Here is a 21,720-nt window from a genome sequence, read left to right on the forward strand (position 1 = left end):
CCCCTCCCCGCTGGGAGCTCTGCCTGCCCTGACCCCCCCCTGGCCTGTGCCACCCAGCTGCGCCCCCCCCGCCTGACCCCCTCCCACGGAGCCACCCTCTGGCCGTGGGGAGCCGGGGCCTGGCGCTGGAGGCCCCGCAGGTGCGGGGCAGGGGCTGAGGGTTTAGCCGGGCGAAGCCCCCGTGACTTTGGCAGACTGTGAGCGGCCCTGGCCCCCTGGCTGGGCAGGGCCCTGGGGCGGAGCCGCCCCCTTGCTCGGTCCCAAGACCCTCCCCTGGTTTACTACACTGGCCTCTTTCTGATTCCTTGCAGGCTGGCAGGGGCGACGGCGTCGAGTGAGGCCAAGCGCTCAGGTGGGTGCCAGGGCAGTGGAGCTGGCGCTGCTAATGTGCCCATGGTTGCGGGGCTGGTTTCTGGAGAGCTGGCACCCGTCTGGCCTGCAGAGCTCCTACTGGCTGCGGGGTCAGGGCAGGAGCACGGCTCTTCCTGGAGATAAAGCCCCCTCACCCCCGCGCGCCAGCTGCGGTGCCATAATGCAAGTCCTTAGCCATACACACACACACACACACGCCCACCTCTCCCCGGTGGGGTTTATCCCTGGGGCCTCTGTGTGGGACTGAGAGTCCCAGCAGAGAGTCCCATTGCAATGAGGATGCACATGCTCCAGATGCGCTAATTCTCCTGTGAGGGGCAGTCCTAGGGGCAGGGCCTGGGGGTGGGTGACTCACGGGGGGCAGAGCCTGGAGCTCCTGGCTCCCCACACTGAGTTTGGGTTTGACCCAGACTCCCTTGGTGACATCGTAGGGATGGGGGGAGGCTGTTGGCCAGAAAGTATCAAAGACCCTTTTCTTGGGGGCCCCCCGCCCTGGCATGTGCTCTGCTGGGGCTCAGTCAGTGTCACTCACAAGCTTGTTAGACTCAGTGGAAACCTGACGAGTGCTGACAGTAAAATCTTTCTTCTGCCTGGGTGTCGTCTGCCCATCTATCCAAAGTGGCACCTCCTCTCCGCAGCCTGGCCACTCCGATTGCAGGCCCAGACTCTGAACCCCTCTCCCCTCTCTTCTCAGTGAGCCCGCTGGTGGCCACGCCATGCTGGCAAGCAGAAGACTTTGTCGTTGTTCTGGATTGTGCCCCATGCACGATCTTCCAAGCAGTAAGTGGAGATGAACTGCCCTGCAGCTGGGTAGCAGGGCTGGGGGTGGGGGGCTCGCTGTCTAGTGCTGGTGGTTACACCCTGCCCTGGCCCCTTGCTTGGGGAGTGCTGCATGGGATGCTCCCTGCCTGGGTCAGCCTGAAGATCCCTCAGGGTGGGTGGGGGGACACCAGCTGTTGTGCCCCGCAGAGCAGAGACCCCTCGGGGCTGGCAGGGGGAATGACACAGCCTGCCCCACAGAGTGTGTGAAAGTGGGTTTGGTTTGATTGCAGAAGACGATGCCCGAGTGCAGCACGACTGGCTTCATCGAGCAAATTAACTGCGCCGTGTCCAAGAAGGAGGAGTACAGGAGGTAAGCCAAGGCCGGGACCCTGCAGTTCGGTTTGGCTCAGGCGCAGTGTGGGGCGGCCCAGGCTCACTGGGACAGAGCCCGGGGAGGCACATTGGGCTCCTGGGCATGGCTGCTTCATGCTGTATCCGGAGCACCTCAGCTTGGCGGGGGGGGGAGACTGCACCTAGCATGGCTATAATGGGGCCCACTGCAGCCAGGCTCCCCTGTAATCCGCTGGCCAAGCCGTGCGGCGCTCCGATCCCAGCCCTGTCGACTCTCTCCTCTCTCTGCAGCTGCCGCTCCGTGGTGACGGAAGCACACAGCTTCTGGAAGTTCGAGGGGGCCATGATCTGTGTGGCTGTGGTCTTTGCCCTGTTGGTCATGTGCCGCCAGCGGGTGCTGGACAGGAAGGCCCTGGAGAAAGTTCGCAAGCAGATCGAGTCCATTTAATATCTGTCGACCTCGCAGCAGCCCCGGTGCTGCCCACCTCCTCTCCTGTGCGGGGAACTGGGGCACGGATGCTAATCCCCTTTCCCGCTCCAGGGAGCTGCAGGAGGAGGAGACTGGCGTCAGAGACAGATCTGCTGTGTCCTGGCAGAGAGCAGCTCTCTGACCGCTTGGGAGCGTGGTTCAGCCAACTCAGAGCCACGCCGAACGCCACTCGGCTTGCTCCTTGGAGACTCAGCAGCCGGCTGGGGGTTCCCCTCGGTCCATCTCACCCGCCATGAGGAGGGCTGGGGTCCCATCCCTTCTTAGCCCCTTCTCTCCTGCCGTCAGTGCGCACGAGGAGTCCCTTTGTGACTGGCAGCTCCTGGTGGGATATGGGGCGTGTGCCCAGTGGGGGCTGCCACTTTGCATCCCTCAGCATTAACGCAGCCCCCCTCCTTCCGCAGGTTCTGAGACAGTAAACCCTGAGCCTGGATGCAGGAGCCGCCTCTGGGCAGCCAGTGCCCTGCTGTGCTGGCTGTCCAGCCCGGTGCAGTGCGGGAGGCTGTTGGTTAATACAGGCTGGGGGGGACTTGCTGTCTAGTTCCTGCCGGAGCGGAGCGTGACCCTGCCTGGCTGAGCGGCTCCTCCGTTCCCTCAGGGTGACATGTGGTCCCGGGCAGCTGGCTTGTCTGCTCAGGGAGTCCGGCCAGCCCTCTCCCTGCCCTGGGTGCACCCGTCCCATGACCCCAGAGCAGCAGGCCAGGTCCAGGCCAGGTCCTGCTGCTCCATGCTGGTGCCGGGGCTGGTCTGGGGGGCACGAGGGGCTCGAAGCTTGTCCAGCCTGTTTGCATTGAGCTTAGACCAGCCCCATGGCTCTGCTTTAACGAGTGCCAGGATCAGGGGAGATGTGGGCACGGTGACCGGCACTGCCTGCCCGTGATGCAGCCGCCTGCAGGGGATGGGGGAGCTGCTCCCCCCGGCTGCCTGTGGGGTTGCCGGGATCCCTGTGGTAGGAAACTGTTGGGCTGGCCACTGTCCTGGAGTGGTGCTGCCCCTGCCCGGGAGCCGTGTTGGGCTGATGCTATTACCCCTGCCAGCACAGCGCCTCCTGCAGGTGTGGAGGGAGCTCAGCTAGGCCTCTGGGCACCAATGTGCCCTTCCTCCTAGGAACGCCCAGCTTAGCCGCTTCTCTCATGTCCCCGTCACCCCGGTTCTAGGGCAGCAAGTCCCGGCCAAGCCAGCGTCTCTCCCAGCTGGGGGCCTGGAGCAACAGGCAGGGCAAAGATTTGCCCTGGGGGCCTGGCGGTGTCCCCTGGGCTTAGGGCTTTGATCAGTGTCCAGCTCCCGGGGTAAGTCCCAGTGCTGACTCCCGCTCCGCCGGCCCACTCTCCTGGGAACCACGTGTCTTGTCACACTGCGCCCTGCTGTGCAGGGGCCGGCTGGGTGATGGGAGGGGATGGAGGAGAGGTCTCTGGTGCTGGTAATGGGCATCAGTCTGAGCTCAGTGGTCCGTGTTCCTGTCCCATCCTGTGGGCAATGATCTGAGCATGCCAGGGAGCCCATGTCACAGCTGTCACTAATTACCCCCTTCAAAGACCAGGGAGCCATGCCCCCTGCAGGTGGGTTCCCTCCAGCGCTGGCTGGGACCAGCACCTCCTAAACTCCCTAGGGTAACATTGATTAAAGCGCTGAGTGTCGCCGGTCCCGGCTGCACCTCGGGAACGGGGAGGGGGGTGAAAGCTCCCAGCCATGTTCTCTGGGCTGCCCGGGCTCACAGCAGGGTCGGGGCAGCCCTGCAGGGGGACTGAAGAGACTGACGTGGATGTTTAGGAACTTCCCAGGAGCCTGCTTGTTCCTGCCCCAGCCAGAGCGAGCTGGGCTGGGGTCTGGAGCGCCATTTAAACATCCCTCCCCCCATGAGCTGGCCTGTCTGCGGGTGTTACCGGCCGGTGCATGGAAGGGGCAGCGGGCCAAGCCCTCCCTCGGGCGCCCCAAACATCGGCAGGGAGGGGAGCGTGGGCGCCGCTGGAGCTGAGATTCAGGCTTGTCTCCTGGGGCTGCCCTTGTGCTGAGGGAGGTTCTGTGTCATTGCTCCGGGGGGGCATGTCCTCCCACATGCCCAGCTGCTCCCCCCTCTCGCTGGAGAGCAGCCCCGTGCACTGCTGTACAGCACCCTCCAACCTCCCCCAGCAGAGCGCCCCGCAACTGTCCCCCCGGTGCAGCTAGAGTCGCTCCCTGGGGGACTGGCCCAGGAAGGCGCCCGACCGGCCCCGCAGAGCTCCTGCTGCTCCCCAAAGGGGAGAGTCACAGCTCCCTCCCCCGCCCTGGTACCTGCAGCCCTCCTGTTCCGGTCCCCTTAGTGCTGCCGGGGCCGAGCCCTGGGCTCAGTTGCTCCATGGGGCTGAGGCGACTGACCCTTGGTGCCAGGCTGCAGAGGTGATGACCTGGGACCCAGTGCTGCCAGGGGGTCTCTGGGGCAGACCCTCACCCAGGCCTGGCGGCTCCCAAGAACAGGCTGGCTCGAATCCTCCCCTCTGCTCTCCCTCCAGTCTAGTCCCGCTGAGGTCTCTGGTCGCTGGGGGGGTGTCACCTGCCCGCTAGACAGAGGCTGCAGGTGGCCACACTTGGCTCAGCTCGAACGGTTGGGGTTTATTTTTTTTAAAAGGCTTTTACAAAACCAAATGGAACCAGGAATGTCATTAAAAATCCTTTCAAAGCAGTGGTTTGGTTTGGCTGTGAGGTCAAAGCGTCTGGCTAAGGGGGCAAGCGGCGGGGGGACTGGGTGGCGAGGGGGCCAGGTGGGGCTGGGCGGTGAGGTGTGCTGTGGGAGCTAGGGGGCTGCAGGCAGCAACTGAAAGCAAGACAAACCTGCAGCCCTGGTTTCGTCTCGGCTGAGCAGGGCCTCTGGGAACAGGGTGGTCGGAGGAGCGGGAGGCTGGGCTCAGGCACCCGAATCCCTCGTGGAGCTTGAGCCCTGCAAAGTGCTGTAGGGACTAGGGCAAGTCGTGACCCCTGGAGCAGCAGGACAGGGGTAAACATGGCCCTAGGTCTTGGCAGGGCTGGGGCCCTGGGCATAGAGCCAGCGGGGGGAGGGCAGCTCAGGCTGCACGCAGCTGGATTTAGGAGCCTGTTGGCAGGGGCCCATGTTCCAAAGTGTCCCTCTCTCAAGTGCTAGGGGGACTTAAAGGCCGGGAGTTGTGGGGGCTCAGCAGGGCCGACTGGTGCCAGGGGAGGCTGTGGCCTCCTCGCCGTTGTCTAAAGGGCCGTGCTGCTGCTGGGGAGGGGGTGTGCCCAGCACCTGGGGCTGCCCTGGAGACAGCAGGAGACCCCAGCCCTGCGGCAGACTCCTGGAACAGATGCTGGCCCTGCCACCGTCTATCACCACCCCCTTCCTCTGGGCTCTGCTGACCAGCATGGCCACTGCCAACCACCCTGGCACCCTGCCCGGGGGAAGTGGAGGCACGTGCAGCACAACACAAAGCGGCATGAGAAGTGATCTGCGGCTGGGGCTCCCTCGCAGGCAGCGGCTACAGGCATTTGAGGAGGAAGGTGTTGCAGGTGGCTCCGCGGGGGCAGTCGCACAGCCTGCCGATGCGGGCACCCTTCTTCACGGCGCAGGCCTGGCCGATGGAGCACTGCGGGAACAAGGGAGGCAGAGCTGTAGGGCTCCCCCCGACAGGGGCCTTTTGGCTTACGGCCGGGCCCCCGAAACCCCTCGGCAGCAGGGTCTCGGGGGTCAGTACGATCCCCTTGCGGAGCAGGGGCTGTATTCTGGCCTGCAGCTCACTGGCTGCCCAAGTGGGGGCTGGGCCCAATACCAGCATTGGCACCTCTGGTTAATTGCCCTTTCCCCATCACTCGAATGCAGTGGTCCCCAATGCGGTGCCCGCGGGCGCCATGGCACCTACTGGGGCATCTCTGTGCGCCCGCGTACTGTCTGGCAGATGAGCATCCGCCGAAATGCCGCCAAGAAGCAGCGTCCTCCAGAGGCGTCACCACCGAAATGCTGCTGATTTTCGAAGCCTATTGACGTTGCCGCTTCTCGGCGGCGTTTTAGTGGATGCTTGTCCACCGGCCACGGTCCGCGGTGGCCTGTCGTCCATCGCCCGCCAGACGAAAAAGGTTGAGGACCCCTGCTCTAATGGCTCCAAAATGCTCCTGTCTGGCTCTGCTGGGCCCGGGTCAGGCCCCCCACCCTGCACCTAGACTGCTAAAGCAAACCCTCGGCCAGGAGCGTGGCTGGTCACCGACCGATCCCCAGGGAGCTGCCCCGGGCCTGCCCCTGGAAGAGGGACTCTCACAAACTCCGCTGGGCGAGCGGGCGGAGAAATGGAAGCTCAGAACTGCTGGGGCCTGTTACCCACAGGGATCCTCTAGCCACGGAACCAGAAGGGGCCAGGTCGGCCCCGGACGGTACCTTGGGGACTTGGTTATGTTTCTTCTCCCAGGTGGAAATCCCCTTGCTCTGCAGTTTCTCCAGCACGTCCTGCAGCTCCTCCAGCTGGGTGTGGTGAGACAAGGAGAAGGAGGAGGGTGAGTGCAAAGTGCTGCCCCGGGCAGGCTGGAGGCGCTGGTCGGCGGGAAATTGCCGCTCTGTTAAAGGAGCGGGTGTGACAGGGGGTTACCCTGACACCCCCCCCCAGCCTGATCCAGGGCTCCCGGCTTCACCCTCTCGTGAAACTGACACAGCCAGCTGCGGGGCTAACTGCCTGCCCAGCCCCTCTCCCCCCATGCTCCCCTTTGCAGCAGACAGTCCCACCCAGCTTTTCACATGGGAGCACAGGGACTGGGCTGTGATGCTGGCCACCAGCCGCTTCAGAGGAAAGAGCAAGAACCCCGCAGTGATGGGGCGACGCTGCCCCCATTGGGTCTCCACCTGGCCTCTAAGAGTCTTTTCCTCCGGGGTTTGCAGCGGGGCTGCCCTGCCCTTCTCCAGACTACCTCAGCCTTCGGGGCCGTGAGGGACCCCGGGGCTCACCAGGAGGCGCGTGTGCATGCACCGTCACAGGCAGCCAGGCTGGGGTGAATGCCTTGGCCCCTGGGAGGCGCTGGGGGTGGCACGGCAGGGCGCGCCCGCGCCAGGCTGGAGATAGGAACTCACCAGTTGTTTCTCATGCGGCTGGTACGAGTGTTTCAGGGGAAAGTCCTGGGGTAGCCGAGCATCCACATCTGCCTCCTGGTGGGCCAGGAGAGCCAGGCAAAGCAGGACCATGGTGGATCGCTGCATGGCGGGGAGCTGTCCGCGGTGCTGGGGCAGGACTGGTGCCTGCTGCCAATGTGCCTCTCCGAGCGCAGGAAGAGACTGGCCTGGCAAGCCGCGCGCCCAGCCCACGCACCGGGAGGGGGCTGAGGTTTGATAGGCTGGGGGCAGCACGCCAGGGGCTGGCACAGAGACCTCCTCCCCCATTGAGGGGGCGGGGGGCTGCTGCCAGAGCAGGCTGCGGGGAGTAGGATGAATGGAGGAGTCATGGGGGGGCTGGAGCCAGGCGCCCGAGGGGGCGTTAATATTTATGAGAGGGTTAAAATGTGTTTGGCGAAGAAGAGGGGAATTAAATGTAACAAATCCCTCGTCTGCCAGCTCCCAAGGGCTCCCCCCAGCAACGGGCAGCGAAATCTCTCTGTCGGCCTGTGTCTGTCCCCCCCCACGCCCGTCCATCCAGCTAATCTCGGTGTCTGGGTATCTATCCCCTCAGCGCTCATCTGTCTCTCGGCAGAGCGCTCTGGCTGGGCCCATGTGCACCATCTAGCTAATCACAGCATCTGTCTGTCCGTCCCCGAGGCGCCGGCTCCCGCGCTCGCCCGTGTCCACCTCTCCATCCTGCTGACAACTTGAGCTTGGGCCAAATCCCAAGGAGCTCGGCGATTGTTCAGCACGTGAGCCCAGAGGAGGCGATTGTTCAGCACGTGAGCCCTGTTTGCTGTGGGGTTGGAGCCAGTGTAGGGACAATGGACCCGTCCCTGCTCGGTTCGGCCCCAGGACAGATCAAATCCCGCCCCAGCTCTGCTTGACTTTGCCAGGTGGGTGCTGGGCAGCTTTCCCCTGGCCTGTGTCAGAATTGGGCTGTGGGCACAGGGCCCGGGCCCCATTTGCAGCTGTCCAATGAAACCAGGTTACAAGTTCCTGCTGCAGACGGGGGGGTCCCCGAATGCACCCCGTCGCCAAGGTTACGCGCTAGCCCTCGTGCCTCTGGCAGCTGCTACCCTCCCGGGCCGTGAGCAGGGCTGCTGGCATCTGGGCGCCTTGGCGTTCCCAGCCGCCAGCCCGTGCCAGGCCCCAGGCAGAGACGCTGACTGCGCCGGGCTCCTGCCGGGCGCTCCCGAGCTTCAGGCTTTCCCCTCTAAGCCACTGGAGGAGACTCTGCCCGAGCCAGGAGCTCTGCACGTTCCCACCCGCTGGGGGTCAGGGCACCCGGGCTCTACCCGCTGCCCTGCTGGGTGACAGCCCAGTCCCTGCCCCTCTGCCTGCCCTGGCTGTGAGCGCTTCGGGGCAGGGCCTGCCCCACGCCTGGCACAACGGCCTCGAGCTCAGTCGTGCCCCTTGGGGGCTGCTGGATGGGGCTATCCTCGACTCCATGGGGCAGTGTGCCCGGCTGGACCAGGAGCAGATGGGCCCTTGTATGGACGGGGGGTTCTGGTTGCAGCTGCTGTTGCAGACCTGCTCGGCCCTTCGGTGCCAGCCCCCCGGGGACGCCGCCCCCCCGTGGGACAGTGCCTGGCACTCGCCCATCCCCGTGAGCTCACCCTGGATTTGTGCCCAGTGCAGGGTCTGGGAACGCTGGGCAGAGCCAGTGCTGTGGGGAGGCAGGGGCCTGCGAGCTCCTCCCACATGCAGCAGGTGGATCTGAGGTGTCATGGGGGGGTGGGAGGTCTCTGGGCAGCGCCTGGCACAACGGGTGGATCTGGGGGGAGGGAGAAACCCGGCCCCAGCCCTGCCCCACCAGCCCGGCATCGCTGCGCGGGCGCTAACAGGCGCCTTCCTGCCCACGAGTTGCTAGAACGAGTCACTCCCCCGAGTATGAGGCGCCGGCCTGAGGGACCCCCCCACCCCACACTGGCCCAGCGCCAGCCCCCTCCATGAATCCAAATCAGCAGAGCCCTGAGCCGCCCGTCCCCCGGCCCCGCGCGCCATGTGGCAGGTTATGTAAGGGATGGACACGCCCTGCTAATCTCCCCCCCCCGTAATCCCGCCAGTCTGCACTGGGATTAACCACATCCTGGGGGGCAGTTTCCTGCGGCGTGTCGGGTGCCTGGGCAGGGGGTGACCGGCAGCGCCCCGGGGTGGCTGTTGGGGGAGCGGCACCAGTGGAGGTTGGAAGGGGGGGGGTTGCGGATGAGCAGTTGGGTTTGAGGAGAAAAGGGGCTTGGTGGCCCCCGGGGGGGCGGGGAGAGCCGGGGGGGGCACGAGCAGAGATGGGGATCAGCTCCATCCCATCAGCCTCTTGGTATCTCCTGGCCCCCTGGGCCCTGATGTCAGGGGTCAGTGAGGCTGGCCCAGGAGTCTGGCTGCAGCCACGGCAGAGGTCATGGCCCGTCCCCGGGTCCATCCGGTCACTAATGAGCGTCACAGACACCCAAGGGGGCTGGCGACTAGTGTCGTTCCTGGGGAAACTGAGGCACGAAAAGGGCAGCAACTTGCCTAAGGCCACACGCTGAGCAAGTGGCAGAGGCTGGCATAGAACCAGGAGTCCCGGCTCTCCCGCCCTGGTTTTCTAGAGCCAGCCCTGCTGCTGCCCCTCGCTGAGGGATGAGTCCGTGGGGAAGCCTCAGCTAAAAGCCATTCATATTAATCTGCCTTGCGCAGCCGGGGAGGGGCTCCAGGGCTGGGCTAGCAGGGGGCTGTGGGACGAGAGTGAGGGGCCCCATCAGAGTGGGGGCTGGGCTAGAACCCCCCCATGGGGCTAGAACGCGGGGGCTCGGCTGGAGCAGACCCATCACGATGGCGCGTGGGAAGAGCCGGTGCCCCCCCTTCACCCCCAGCCCCACAGCAGCCCCCGCCAGCCCCGGCCAAGCAGCCCCTTGGGCCCCCGAGCTGCCTCATTAGTGCAGCGCTGGGGTTCGGGGGCTCCCTGAGCAGCAGCATCTCGCCCATGTGGCCGGAAATCTCCTTCCCTGAGTGACGCAAATGCCCGGGGGCTCAGGGCAGGCGAGCAGGGGGGAGGACGGGGGGGTCCCGGGCTGCAGCTTCTAAGAGCTCAGCTGTGTGGGAATGAGCCTGGCTCTGCGGCCTGGCCCCTCCCTGTGTGTCGGCTCCAACGGGGGGGTGGGGGGGTGCCAACCGCCCCAGATCCCAACGCCCCACTGGGGGGCACGAGCACCTGCAGCAGGGCCCAGGGCAGGGACAATGAGCCCCCGACAGCCTGAGGTCTCTAGCCAGGGGCTGAGTGGCACCGGACAGGAGCCGGCCTGATGGGCGCCCAGAGCCCCTGACCCCGGCTGCTCCATGCCCAGGAACACCCAGTGCGGGCAGGCCCGGGGCTGCTGCGGGGCCGGGGCGCTCAGGAGGCAGCCGGCTCCCTGGGCACCGGAGGAGGAGGGCGGCAGGAGGCAGCGCTAACGCTGGCACTACTGGCTTTTTGCCATCTCTGTGTAGAGCCAAAATCCCAGGGCTGGGCCCTCGCCCTGCTCAGCCCATCAGCAGAGCCCTGCGAGGGCCGGAGCCCCCCGTGTCGGTCCCAGGTGGGGCCGGCGTCGGCTCAGGCAGCTCCCGTGCCCTGTTCCCTCCAGCGGCAGCAGGACACAGAGCCCGGCCCAGCAGCACTGGGGCTGAGGGGCTCCCCTGGCAGCCGTGCTGACCCCCATGCCCTGGGGTCCTGTGCTGCAGGGTGTGGGGGAGGGGTGCGCTCTGTGCGAGGGGGGGCTGTGATTAGATATGACATTCACCCCTGGCAGGTTGTGGTGTCTTAGCCCTGGCTCCAGCTCAGGCTTCCCCTTGTTGTTCCGGTTGGATCTGATCCTTTTCTTCACTTCCGGGCCCAATCTGTTGTGTACGTTGCTGTCGCACAGCTGCTGAGGCCCCCCCCCAGAGGTAGCTGCATTTCAGTGCTAGGTGAAGCAAACCCCATGTTTCTGCGGAGCCGGTTAGGTGCTTTGAGATCCTCACAGCAATGTGTTCTCATTCTCTGCGCCCGGAGCCGCCCGTCCCAGACCAGCCCAGAGCCGGGTGAAAACTAAACAGGATAGTTTATTAACCAGAGACAGCACCCACCACTGGCACGGGGTAGGTGGGGGCCCATAACAGAAAACAGCTGTGCCACTAGCACGCCCTGCGATACGACCCAGCTCCCTGCAACGTGCCGGGGGCAGGCTCCGCCCAGACCAGCCTTTTCCTGCACCTGGTGCAGCTGGCAGCATTAAAGCTTTAGTCTAAAACGGAACATTTCTAGCCCTTTTGGTTCCCACGAAACTCTCCCCCCGCCCCCCCGGGTCAGCAGAGAGCACAGAGAGAGGCGCCAGCAGCCTGGGGTACAGTGCTGACTCTGGAACCTAATGGTGGACAATTGCCTGGCTGAGCATTTTAGTACAAACAGCTGGGCAATGTGGAATTGTGGGAGGAGTTTGGGGGTTGTGGGCGGAGCTTGACTGCGGCTACTTATTTCCTTCCAGTCAAAGCCTCCTTGAGAGAATTGAATGCGCCCCAACCTGCTTTCTTTCTTCGCGAGCGCTCACCTTCCTGATGCTAATTTCTTGGCCCAAATGCACGTATTGCTCAACTTCTTCGATTGGTTCTCCATTGATTGTTATTCGGGCTTTTGGCCAGGTACCAAACCGCGTACATTTCGTTTTGGAGCGGTGAATTTTCAGTCCAACTTGGCTGCTTTTTGTCTTGAGTTCTCGTAGCATTTTCTCTAGTCTAGTAGTATTTTCAGCGATCAACACGATATCGTCCACGAATCTGAGATGGTTTCACTGCTCTCCGTTGATGTTGATTCCACCCTCCCAATTAATCCGCCGCATTAACATTTCGAGGCAGGCTGTGAAGAGTTTCGGGGAAACCGTCTCTCCTTGTTTCACACCTTTCTTACCTGGGATGCGAAGGGGGGTATCAAACAAAGTTATAGCGGTAGTGCCGTCAGAATTTGCCTCCTGTGTAGTTTGATATAGTTTGTGTCGATGCCCTGCTCTGCGAGAGCTTTCAGCCCTGCACTGGTCTCTACGCCGTCGAACGCGTTTTCATCGTCGACGAAGGCACTACAGGAAGGGAATGTGTAGACATGCAAGAGCAGGCCTATTGGACGATAGTTCTTTAGATCTTCACGATTGTCCTCTGTGACGTTATTGACAAAAACTGGGACCGTATAGATCATTGTTGCAACCAAGGTCCTGTAGTGGCACCCAAATCTGGTATAAAGGGGGTCAAATGAGGTGTCTAGGACAAAGTTATGGTTTACTGGTTATGATTATGCTGTCTATATGTGTGTATCAGTTTTGTAGTCGAAGTTATGAATATTGGCTCTATACTGTCTGTATGGCAAACTTATGCTATGCTTCTGGGTGACATCCCAGACAAGCTGAGATTAGCTCTGCCTAGCCTGCTTGATGGCCCATTAAGGACCATCAGCTATACAATGGACCCATTGAGAGAAGGCAGGTACGCCTTGTACCTCAGCAAAGTATGCAGGGACTGGCCCATGTGACTCCAGACTCCATTTTGCTGTAATTTTCCACAGTAAGAACAAAGAGGTGTTCTTACACCTGGAAAAGACTATATAAGGCTGATGCCTCATCTCCATCTGGTCTTCAATCCTGCTTCTTACCTCTGGAGGGACTTTGCTACAAGCTGAAGCTCTGAACAAAGGACTGAGGACCCATCCCAGCTGGGGATGTATTCCAGAGACTTGATTTGAACCTGAAGTTTATTCCATCGCTGCTGCAAGCCGGAACCAAGAACTTTGCCATTACTGTATGTAATTGATTCCATTTAACCAATCCTAACTCTCATCTCTATCTTTTTCCTTTTACGAATAAACCTTTAGATTTTAGATTCTAAAGGATTGGCAGCAGCGTGATTTGTGGGTAAGGTCTGACTTGTATATTGACCTGGGTCTGGGGCTTGGTCCTTTGGGATCAAGAGAACCTTTTTCTTTTACTGGGGTATTGGTTTTCATAACCATTTGTCCCCATAACGTGTGGCACTGGTGGTAATACTGGGAAACTGGAGTGTCTAAGGAGATTGCTTGTGAGACTTGCGGTTAGCCAGTGGGGTGAGACCGAAGTCTTAGTCTGGCTGGTTTGATTTGCCTTAGAGGTGGAAAAACCCCAGCCTTGGGCTGTAACTGCCCTGTTTGAGCAATTTGTCCTGAGTTGGCACTCTCAGTTGGGTTCCGCCAGAACCGCATTGTCACATCCGCCAAGGAAAAATCAACAAGGCAACACGCGCCAGCCTCTTCCACTCAACGGTACTGCCAGCAAGGTTGTACGGCAGCGAAACGTGAGCGCTGACGAAGACAGAGGAGCAGCAACTGTCTGTCACGGAGCGGGCGAGGGAAAGAACAATTCTGGGAACTTCAACCCGCGCCCGAGTCCCCAGGGAAGCAGAGTGGAGTGCGGGACGTCGTTGTTGAGAGCAGGTACAGTGAGGCGATGGGCCCAGCATCTAGTGAGGCTCCCTGACAATCGATGGATTGCAGCTGTCGCCCAGCGGTCCCCGCGGGAACTGAAATGACCACGGCCGACCTCCAAAGAGCTGGGAAGATTTTAGCGTGAAAAGACCTGGCCGCACGTGGAGGAGGAAGGCCAGGATACGAGACGAACGGAAGACGTGTTGTGCTCGGTACAATCTAGACAAGGGCTGAAGGTGTCAGAAGCCTCCAGTCTTCCCGGGCTTGCTACAAACCTCATGGCAGAGGGAGATGCCCCCAGTAAGGCAGCCGGGACTGATTCCAAAGGGGCCGTGCGGAGCAGGACCTCCAGGGCCGGGGACAACCCAGCAGCGCCGAGGGCAGGAGCGGCTGGGATCCCACAGCCCAGCACTGGCTGGGGACTCTCTCAGGTAGCCCAGGAAAGGGTGTGGGTGGCTCGATCCGAGCCCTGTAGGTGATCCGATGAGCTGGCCTGCTTGCCCGGGGCTACCTGGCCTCGGAGCCCCCCGTGTTTTAAGGGTGGCGTTGGGCAGGCACAGGTGCAGCGTGGCTCCTGAGAGCACTTTGCCCGTCCCAGGGAAGCAGTGGGCCAGGCTGCTCTGCCCTGCGTGGGGAGCCTGGTGTGACCCAGGGGCTGGGGGTCCGGGAGGGAGCTCTGGGCCATTCAGAGCACAGCTGAGGAGCGGCATGCGGCCCCCCTTGTTCCTGGCCTGGCAGTGCCCCACAGGGGGGGGAAGGGATTTATTGCCATGCCAGGTGCCCCTGCAAGGCCCCGGAGCTGACTCGGCAGGAGGCACCAGAGGGGGACGTCCCAGCTGCACAGAGACCGGGGAGCGAGCCAGGCTGGCCAGGGCATGAGAGCTGGGGCTGGCTCCCTCGCCCGGCCCCTCATGCCAGCACTGACACTAGTGTGGAGAAAGGGGGTTCGGCAAGTGCCCCAGGGGGCCCCTGGAGATGCTGTGCCCCCCATCCCCCAGCCAGCCCTGGGACAGCAGCTCTCCGGCCAGTCTGGTCCCTGCTGCCCCTCACATCTCGTCGGCATGGACTGACTTAGCTGCGTCCCTGCTGGCTCCGGGTCCGTTCCCCTGGGGCAGCCCCATGGGAGCCGCCGGCTGCTCCAGCTGGGTCTGAGCGGACGTGTTTGTGCCCTTCTTCTGGCTCCCGTCTGCCCCTTCCACTCCATCCTCCGCCGCGGCCTCAGGCCCCAGCTGCTCCCCCACGGGTGGTTCAGGCTCCGGGGTCAGCGGCTCCTGGGTGCCGGGGGCTTCGGCCAGTTCTGAGAACTCCCCCTGGTTCAGGATGTTCCTGGAGATCACTGGGGTGTGGGGGGAAGGGCAGCGTTAGGGGCTGGCTGCCAGGGTGTGCCCTGTGCCAGGGGGTGGGGGAATCGGGGGTGCCCTGTGCTGGGGGCTGGTGGGGCAGGGGGCCCTGTGTCAGCAGGATGGGGGTGCCGGGGGCCCCCTTGTGCCGGGGGGCCCTGTGCCAGTGGGGTAGGAGTACGGGGGGGAGACAGATGCTGTCTGTGGCCGGGTCTCTGGACAGATCCCTTTGGGCAGCGCCAGGCCAGGCAGCCAGGCAGCCAGGAATCCGCCCTGGAGGGGAACAGCTCCGGGGAGCTCATTGGAGAGGGTCAGCCCTGGGGCAGGGTGTTTGGTTCTGACCCCTCTCTGGGTCCATGGGGAAGCTCCGCCCGCCCCCCAGCTCAGCCCCACCCCCCAGCGTCCCGGCTGTTACCTCCGGTGGGCTGGTAGCCGTCCTGGCTGCCCCGCACCCCCCTGCGCAGGGGGCTGTAGCTGGGGAAGATGATGAGTCCCAGGGAGAAGATCAGGATCTGCAGGAGGAGGGAGACAGTCAAAGCCCAGCCCCTGTGCAGGAGTGAGGGGGTGGGGGTTGCTCGCGGGGGGGGGGGGGGGGTCAGTGGGTGCACAGCGGGGCCCGGGCTGTGTGGGGCTCTGAGCACCGGCACGGCCCTGGCTCTGCGGGTGTGCACTGGAGCGGGACTGTCTGGCTGTGCAGGGCTGTGCGTAGATATGGATTGTGCGCAGTGCTGTGTGGGTGTCGCCGTGCGCTTTGTGCTGTGCGCTCTGTGCCGTGCGAGGTGCCACATGCTCTGTGCCATGCGCGGGGCCGTGCGTGGGGCCGTGCACTGGGCCGTGTGCTCTGTGCCGTGCGTGCTCTGAGCCGTGCGAGGCGCCGTGTGCTCTGTGCCATGCGCGGGGCCGTGCGCTCTGTGCCGTGCGTGGGGCCGTGCGCAGGGCTGTGTGTGGGGCCATGTGCTCTGTGCCGTGCGAGGCGCCACGTGCACTATGCCGTGCGTGGGGCCGTGCGCTCTGTGCCGTGCGCTCTGTGCCATGCGTGGGGCCGTGCGCTCTGTGCCGTGTGTGGGGCCGTGCGCAGGGCCGTGCGCTCTGTGCTGTGCATGGGGCCGTGCGTGGGGCCGTGCGCTCTGTGCCGTGCGTGGGGCCATGCGCTCTGTGCCGTGCGAGGCACCATGTGCTCTGTGCCGTGCGTGGGGCCGTGCACAGGGCCGTGCGCTCTGTGCCGTGCGTGGGGCCGTGCGCTCTGTGCCGTGCGAGGCGCCACGTGCACTATGCCGTGTGTGGGGCCGTGCGCTCTGTGCCCGCCCCGAGCAGGCCGTCGTGGGGCCGCGGGCGCGGGAGCTCGGCCCATACCAGGACGCAGGTGCTGGTCTGCGCTGCCTTGCTGGACGTGGGTTTGATCAGCGCTTGCAGCTTTCGCAGCTGGCCCAGCAGGGACCTGTGGGGAGGAGACAGCGTCTGAGGGGGGCTCCTGAGGAGGGAGGGGGCACAGAACCCAGCGGCAAAGCCAGGCGGGTGCTCACCCACTGGCCTTTGTGCCACCATCGTGTCAGGGACCCCCTGCATCACCAGCCACCCTCCAACACCCCCGCACCTTCCAATGGTTCCCCACAGCTCTGCTAATGCACCCCGATCCTCATGGGCCAGGTAGGAGGGGGGGGGGTCTGGGAGCCAGGACTCCTGGGTTCTCTCCGGGCTCTGGGAGGGGAGTGGGGTCTAGCAGTTAGAGCAGGGGGGGCTGGGAGCAAGGACTCCTGGGTTCTCTCCCGGCTCTGGGCGGGGCGTGGGGGCTGGTGGATGCATTGCACTCACAAATTGTGTTTCTCCAGCTCCTGCACCTTCTTCTGCAGCTGCTGGTTCTGGGCTGAACATGCTGCCACCCTGCCAGGAGAAGAGAGCAAGGGGGGTTCGGGTCCCTGCCGGCTGCCCTCCCAGAGCCCTCCCTGCCCCCGCACGCCCAGACACCTGGCGCCCAGGGCACAGGCTCTGCCGGAGAAGGGTCAGCTCGGCAGTGGGGGATGCTCCGGTGTCTGGCTCTGAGCAGGGCCGGCAGTGCCCTCGCGGGGTGTGTGTGTGTGTGTGTGTCTGCGCGCGGTGGGGGCCGACTCTCACCGGTTCTCCAGCCCGTCGATGTATTCCTTCTTCCGCCGCCGGCTGTCCTGGGCCGACTGCTTGTTCCGGATCTTCCTCCGCACCTTCTTCAGGAGCCGCTCCTCGGCCTGGGGGGCAGACGCCGCCTGAAAGCTCAGCGGGGCCGTCTCCCCCTGCCCCCCAGCAGCGCTGCTCACGTCCCCCCAGGCGTCAGGGGTCCCAGCTGCAGGGAGCTGGTTTGGGGGGGCAAGTCCCTGTTCTTGTCTCTGGTCTGAGCCTCCCCAGGGCTCCCCCTGCCCTGGGGGTTAACAGCCAGGTCTCTGTGGCTGCAGCCCTGCCTGCCCTGGGCATGAGGAGGGCTCCCAGCCCTCAGGCCCTGCAGGGCCGGGTAGGGCCAGGTGGGCGGCGCTGGACTGGCCACTCCCTGCCCTGGGGCCGGCTGCACCGGTTTGGTGGAGCTGGTGAGTCATAAAACCTGCTGGCCGCATGCCTGAGGCAGGACGGGCTCCCCTGTGGACAGGCTCTGCCCTGCAAACGTGCACCAGCAGTCACCCTCTCCTCTTGGGCCTGCGCACATGGGTACGCTCACGTGCCCTCGTGCAGGCTTGCACGCTCCTTGCACGCTCGGAGGCACGCTCCGGACGGTACTGGCTCCCACCCGCACACTCACGCCCGCAGGCTCCTGTACCTTGGTGAGGGGCAGGTTACGGGGCAGGGACACCCCCTCTTGCGAGAGCAGCCGCTTCTCCTCGTCCGTCAGGAACAGATCCGGGAACTGCAGCTGCTGGAGAGAATCACGTTCTGCAGAGCCCGGGGCGGGGTCCTCCCTCCCCTTCCCCCATCCCCTCCCATCCCTCTGGGCCGGGGAGGGGCACGACTCTCTCTGATCCTAGAGAGGGCTTGGGGAACGGGCGGCACCTCGGGCACTGTGGGCAGCTGCTCAGCTACAGGTGGGGGGCAGGGGGCGGGGGGCTGGGACCAGGGGAAAACCAAGTGTTTTCCTTGCTGCTGGGGGCAGGGGGGAGCCGAGCCCCCCGCTGGACAGTCCAGCATGAGGAGGGGGATCCTGACCCGACTCACCAGGGCCACAGCTGCCTGCCTGTCCCCAGTGCTCACCACCATGGGCACCGTGCCAGGCCTGGCCAGGGCGGACGGGGGTGCAGACGGCAGCTCGTTCACGATGCAGGCGTCAGGGATCAGCAGGGGGGACGACCAGTCACCTGGGGCCAGAGACACAGCACGGGGGTCAGGGATGAGGCAGGGATGGCTGCTTCCCTGGGGCAGAGCCCCATCCCGTGTGCCCAGCCTGGGAAAGGCGGGGCGGGAGCGCTAAGGCCGGGACTGAGCGGGGATTCTGCTCCTCTGGCCCATCCCCACGGCCCACCTTCACCTGGGCGAGCGTCCCCGGGCGTGGGGGCCTGAGACGCTGCCCTCAGCCCCCCCCCCCCCCCGGTTCCCAGCTGGGAGGGGGAGGAGCTGCTGGGGCTCGGGGCCGGCGGGGGCTCAAATGCTGATTCTTGTTCCTGGGGTGAGGGGCAAAGGCCCGGGGTGATGTCGGGGCTCCGGGGTACAAAGTGCAGCAGACAGACAGAGAGATGGGGGGGGGCAGTGGAATGGATGGACAGGGGGGCATGGATGGGAGCTCCCAGAATGCAACGTGGCTGTCTCAAGCTGCCCCCTTGCACGCTGGGAGCGCTCATCTCCACCGGCCCGCCCCATCGGCAGGACAAGGGGCAGCGTGGAGCATTCGGGGGGACGACTGACTCCCCTCGCCCTAAGGCTGCACTCCCCCCCCCCTACTAAACACCAGCCTGGGAGGGGCAGGGAGCCCAGCGCCGGCGTCTCCGCTGCTGTGATCCGTGCCCCAGAGCCAGCCGCCCTGGACAGCGGAGGGCCGGCTGCCCCGCGCCACGCTCACCCAGCTGGATGGAGACCACGTCGCTGTGGAGGGGGGCGCTCTGGTCACAGAAGGCGGCGGGGGCCCCCTCGCTGGGCTGGGGGCTGGCTGAGCTGGGCTCGTCCGAGATGCCACTGTCGCTGCCCGGGCTGTATACCTCGTTGGGGTCGATGAGCACGTTGAGGAAGTCCTCGGGCTCACTGTCGTTCAGCCCCTGCAACGGGCACCGGGGACGTTGGCTGGGGCCGGCAGCCCTGGCCTGCCCGGCACGGGAGGCAGCCCACGCTGGGCTGGTACGTGGCTGGGAGACACCCAGGAGCCGGAGGGGGCACCTCGGGGTGGTGGGCAGTGCTAGGCCTCGGAATGGGGCTGGGGCGCCCAGGCCCTGCCTGCTGGCGCTTGCGGCAATGCCAGGGCCCGTCTGCCGCGAGTGGGGCCTGACCTCCCTTGCCCGGGCCAAAGCCCAATGGGACCCTTCTCTGGCCCCTGGCTGCATGTGGTGGGACCGCTGCTGGCTCCCTCCCCAGAGGTGGCTGCCTTAGAAGGCTGGCAGAGAGGGATCCCCCAGGCAGGGAGGGGCAAAGCCAGCCTTACCCCCCCAGGGAGGCAGGCAGGGCCCCATGGGACTAAGGACCTGGGGCAGGGCCCTGGGAACCGCGGACCCCACGACCTGGGCTATGTTGCACCTGCCTGCCCCCGTGCTGGCTAATGTTTGAGCCCCCGGCTTGCCCTTCCCCCCCTCCCACATTCGGCCTCCGACTCACGCTGCCCCCGCTGATGGCCCACTCCTCAAAGCCCTTCTCCAGGGCGGGAGCCTGCTCTGAGAGGGCGAAGGGGGGATCTGGGCTCGGTACGGTGCTGGTGGGGAACGGCTCGAAGAGAACAGCCTGGAGTGCGGGGCTGCTGGGCTCCCCCATCTGGGACAGACAGACAGACAGACAGACAGAGAGCAGGTCAGGCAGTGTCACTGCCCCCCTCCCCCCGCCCCAAGAGCACCAGGCACCCCACGCACCGCAGGGCTGGCTGGGCATCCCCGCACAGGAGGCTGCGCCCTGGGGACCCAGCGATTCAGCCCAGCTGTGCAGGGGGCAGGGTAGAGCCGCCCAGGCCCATCCCTAAGGCCTTGAATTTCACCTGCACGAGTCTCACCTGTGGTCTGTGAGCGGGGCCCGTCATGTGCAGTGCAGGGCCCAGCGCTGCTCCCCCCAAGCACCCCTCTGAGCACCTGTGGGTCACACGCTCGCCACACAGCCAGACACGCAACGTACATGCAAACTCCCATGGCACATGTGCACACGCACACAGTGAACATGCGTGCAGAGCCACACGCGTGTACACACACACACGGGAAACACTTTCTGCTGGTTCACAAAGCCCTGGCTGCGAAGCTGCGTGTCTCCCAGGAGGTGCCCGGGGAAGTCAGTCCCTGTTCCCGCTGATCGCTGCGTTTCTATAATCCCCTGGTTTCTGAGCGCCAGGCGCCGGCTAGGAGTGGCCGGGGGGCTCCATGCCCGGTGCGGGGCCCCCAGGGCTGGGCCTGGGGTGATTATGCGGCACAACCTACCTTCGCCTTGTTCCAGGGAGCAGGTTGTTACCCAGCCAGACTGGTTGCACCTAACACTGAAGCCTTTTGCTTCAGACCAGGATCTCCGGCATCCTGGACAGCCCCAGCCAACGCCCACCCCGGGGCCTTAAAAGGGCAAAGGGCTCCTTGGCACCCAGTGCACCCGGCCGAGGCAGGGGCTTTAGCTGCCAGCGTGTGTGGCGGGTGGAGGCTTCGGGCTTGGCTGTTGGCAGCCAATGGACTGGATTTCCCTGCAAGGGCCCCGGGCCCAGAGACACAGGGCTGCAGCCCCAGGACTATGCCTGGGGAGTGGGGAGCCCTGCAAAGAGGGGGGCAGGGGCTGTGGGGAGAGGGCCTTGGGTGTTGCTCTCCAACGCCCCCCGGCAAAGGGAGGTGCGTCAGTGCGGGGTGCCCCTTCTTACGCATTGTCCCCCGGTGCTGCTCAGCCCCCGTATTTCTCCCCGGCCCCTCGGGCTGGGGCGGCAGATTGGGGAGGGAAGAAGCAAACAGGCCAGGTTGTGGTGTCCTGTGTGTGTGACAGCTACAGTGCTCGGGCACCTCAAGCCTGGTCCAGTGACCTGCGGGAGCCTCATGCTGTCCCTCCTCCCATGCTTAACCCAGGCCCCGCATCCTTCCCGGCATGGCCAGCCCATCGGGCGGCAGCACCACCCACCCTGCCAGCATGCACTAGTCCATGGCAGGCATCCGCCCAATCACACACTGGGTCACGTGATCGCTCACACACACAGGGTCACACGTGGAGTCACATGATCTTCTCACACACACAGGGTCACACGTGGAGTCACATGATCTCTCTCACACACACAGGGTCACACATGGAGTCACATGATCTTCTCACACACACAGGGTCACACATGGAGTGTCATGATCTTACACACACAGGGTCTCTCTCTCACATACACAGGGTCACACGTGGAGTCACATGATCTCTCTCACACACACAGGGTCACACGTGGAGTCACATGATCTCACACACAGGGTCTCTCTCACACACACTCAGGGTCACACGTGGAGTCACATGATCTTCTCACACACACAGGGTCACACGTGGAGTGTCATGATCTCACACACACAGGGTCTCTCTCTCACACATACAGGGTCACACTTGGAGTCACATGATCTCACACACACACAGGGTCTCTCTCTCACACATACAGGGTCACACTTGGAGTCACATGATCTCGCACACACAGGGTCTCTCTCTCACACACACACACACACAGGGTCTCGTGCGCAGGCACACATTCACCTCTGCAGGGCCGGCTTTAGGAAGTGCGGGGCCCAATTCGAACAGTTTCGACGGGGCCCCGAGAGGGACGACTAAAAAAAAAAAAAAA

The 21,720-nt window shown here is 64.2% G+C and overlaps 3 protein-coding genes across 4 annotated transcripts in view; 1 reads left to right on the plus strand and 2 right to left on the minus strand.

Annotated features, from left to right (window-relative positions):
• Positions 1-4,632, plus strand: part of JTB (jumping translocation breakpoint) — a 26,484-nt gene extending 21,852 nt beyond the window's left edge. Inside the window, exons 3-6 of the mRNA XM_034792775.1 lie at positions 203-352; positions 1,067-1,152; positions 1,425-1,504; positions 1,777-4,632. Coding sequence (XP_034648666.1) covers positions 203-352; positions 1,067-1,152; positions 1,425-1,504; positions 1,777-1,933 — 473 coding nt within the window. The 3' untranslated portion in view covers positions 1,934-4,632. The remainder of the gene's footprint in view (positions 1-202; positions 353-1,066; positions 1,153-1,424; positions 1,505-1,776) is intronic.
• A 160-nt stretch (positions 4,633-4,792) lies between these two features.
• LOC117888883 (cocaine- and amphetamine-regulated transcript protein-like) lies at positions 4,793-7,433 on the minus strand. Its single transcript, XM_034792668.1, has 3 exons — positions 7,014-7,433; positions 6,330-6,413; positions 4,793-5,547 (listed from the first exon to the last, which is right to left on the minus strand). Exons 1-3 carry the CDS (start codon positions 7,317-7,319, stop codon positions 5,440-5,442), a joined length of 498 nt encoding a protein of 165 aa, XP_034648559.1. The 5' UTR covers positions 7,320-7,433; the 3' UTR covers positions 4,793-5,439.
• A 5,740-nt stretch (positions 7,434-13,173) lies between these two features.
• CREB3L4 (cAMP responsive element binding protein 3 like 4) lies at positions 13,174-20,452 on the minus strand. 2 transcript variants are annotated; one of them, XM_034793228.1, is made up of 10 exons: positions 20,363-20,452; positions 19,563-19,715; positions 18,820-19,012; positions 17,982-18,121; positions 17,590-17,682; positions 16,923-17,029; positions 16,623-16,691; positions 16,164-16,248; positions 15,226-15,322; positions 13,174-14,806 (listed from the first exon to the last, which is right to left on the minus strand). In XM_034793228.1, the coding sequence occupies exons 2-10, from the start codon at positions 19,713-19,715 to the stop codon at positions 14,517-14,519; spliced, it is 1,227 nt and encodes a 408-aa protein (XP_034649119.1). In that variant the 5' UTR covers positions 20,363-20,452; the 3' UTR covers positions 13,174-14,516. The 2 variants fall into 2 exon arrangements, with proteins under 2 accessions (XP_034649119.1, XP_034649118.1); XM_034793227.1 differs by having other exon boundaries at positions 17,590-17,685.
• Between the last annotated feature and the right edge of the window lie 1,268 nt (positions 20,453-21,720).

The sequence above is a fragment of the Trachemys scripta genome, chromosome 16 (assembly GCF_013100865.1).
Source record: "Trachemys scripta elegans isolate TJP31775 chromosome 16, CAS_Tse_1.0, whole genome shotgun sequence".
Classification (NCBI taxonomy): Eukaryota; Metazoa; Chordata; order Testudines; family Emydidae; genus Trachemys; species Trachemys scripta.

What these genes read in the sequence shown, in the direction of transcription:
- LOC117888883 (XM_034792668.1), bottom strand. Translation starts at nt 7,319, where the DNA reads ATGGGGGAGGAGGTCTCTGTGCCAGCCCCTGGCGTGCTGCCCCCAGCC. An exon ending in AGCCGCATGAGAAACAACTG is followed by an intron (nt 6,414 to 7,013) that starts GTGAGTTCCTAT and finishes CACCACACCCAG; the next exon opens with CTGGAGGAGCTGCAGGACGT. An exon ending in AACATAACCAAGTCCCCAAG is followed by an intron (nt 5,548 to 6,329) that starts GTACCGTCCGGG and finishes TTGTTCCCGCAG; the next exon opens with TGCTCCATCGGCCAGGCCTG.
- CREB3L4 (XM_034793227.1), bottom strand. Translation starts at nt 19,715, where the DNA reads ATGGGGGAGCCCAGCAGCCCCGCACTCCAGGCTGTTCTCTTCGAGCCG. An exon ending in GTAACCTGCCCCTCACCAAG is followed by an intron (nt 17,030 to 17,589) that starts GTACAGGAGCCT and finishes TCTGCCCCCCAG; the next exon opens with GCCGAGGAGCGGCTCCTGAA. An exon ending in AGACCAGCACCTGCGTCCTG is followed by an intron (nt 15,323 to 16,163) that starts GTATGGGCCGAG and finishes CTCCTCCTGCAG; the next exon opens with ATCCTGATCTTCTCCCTGGG.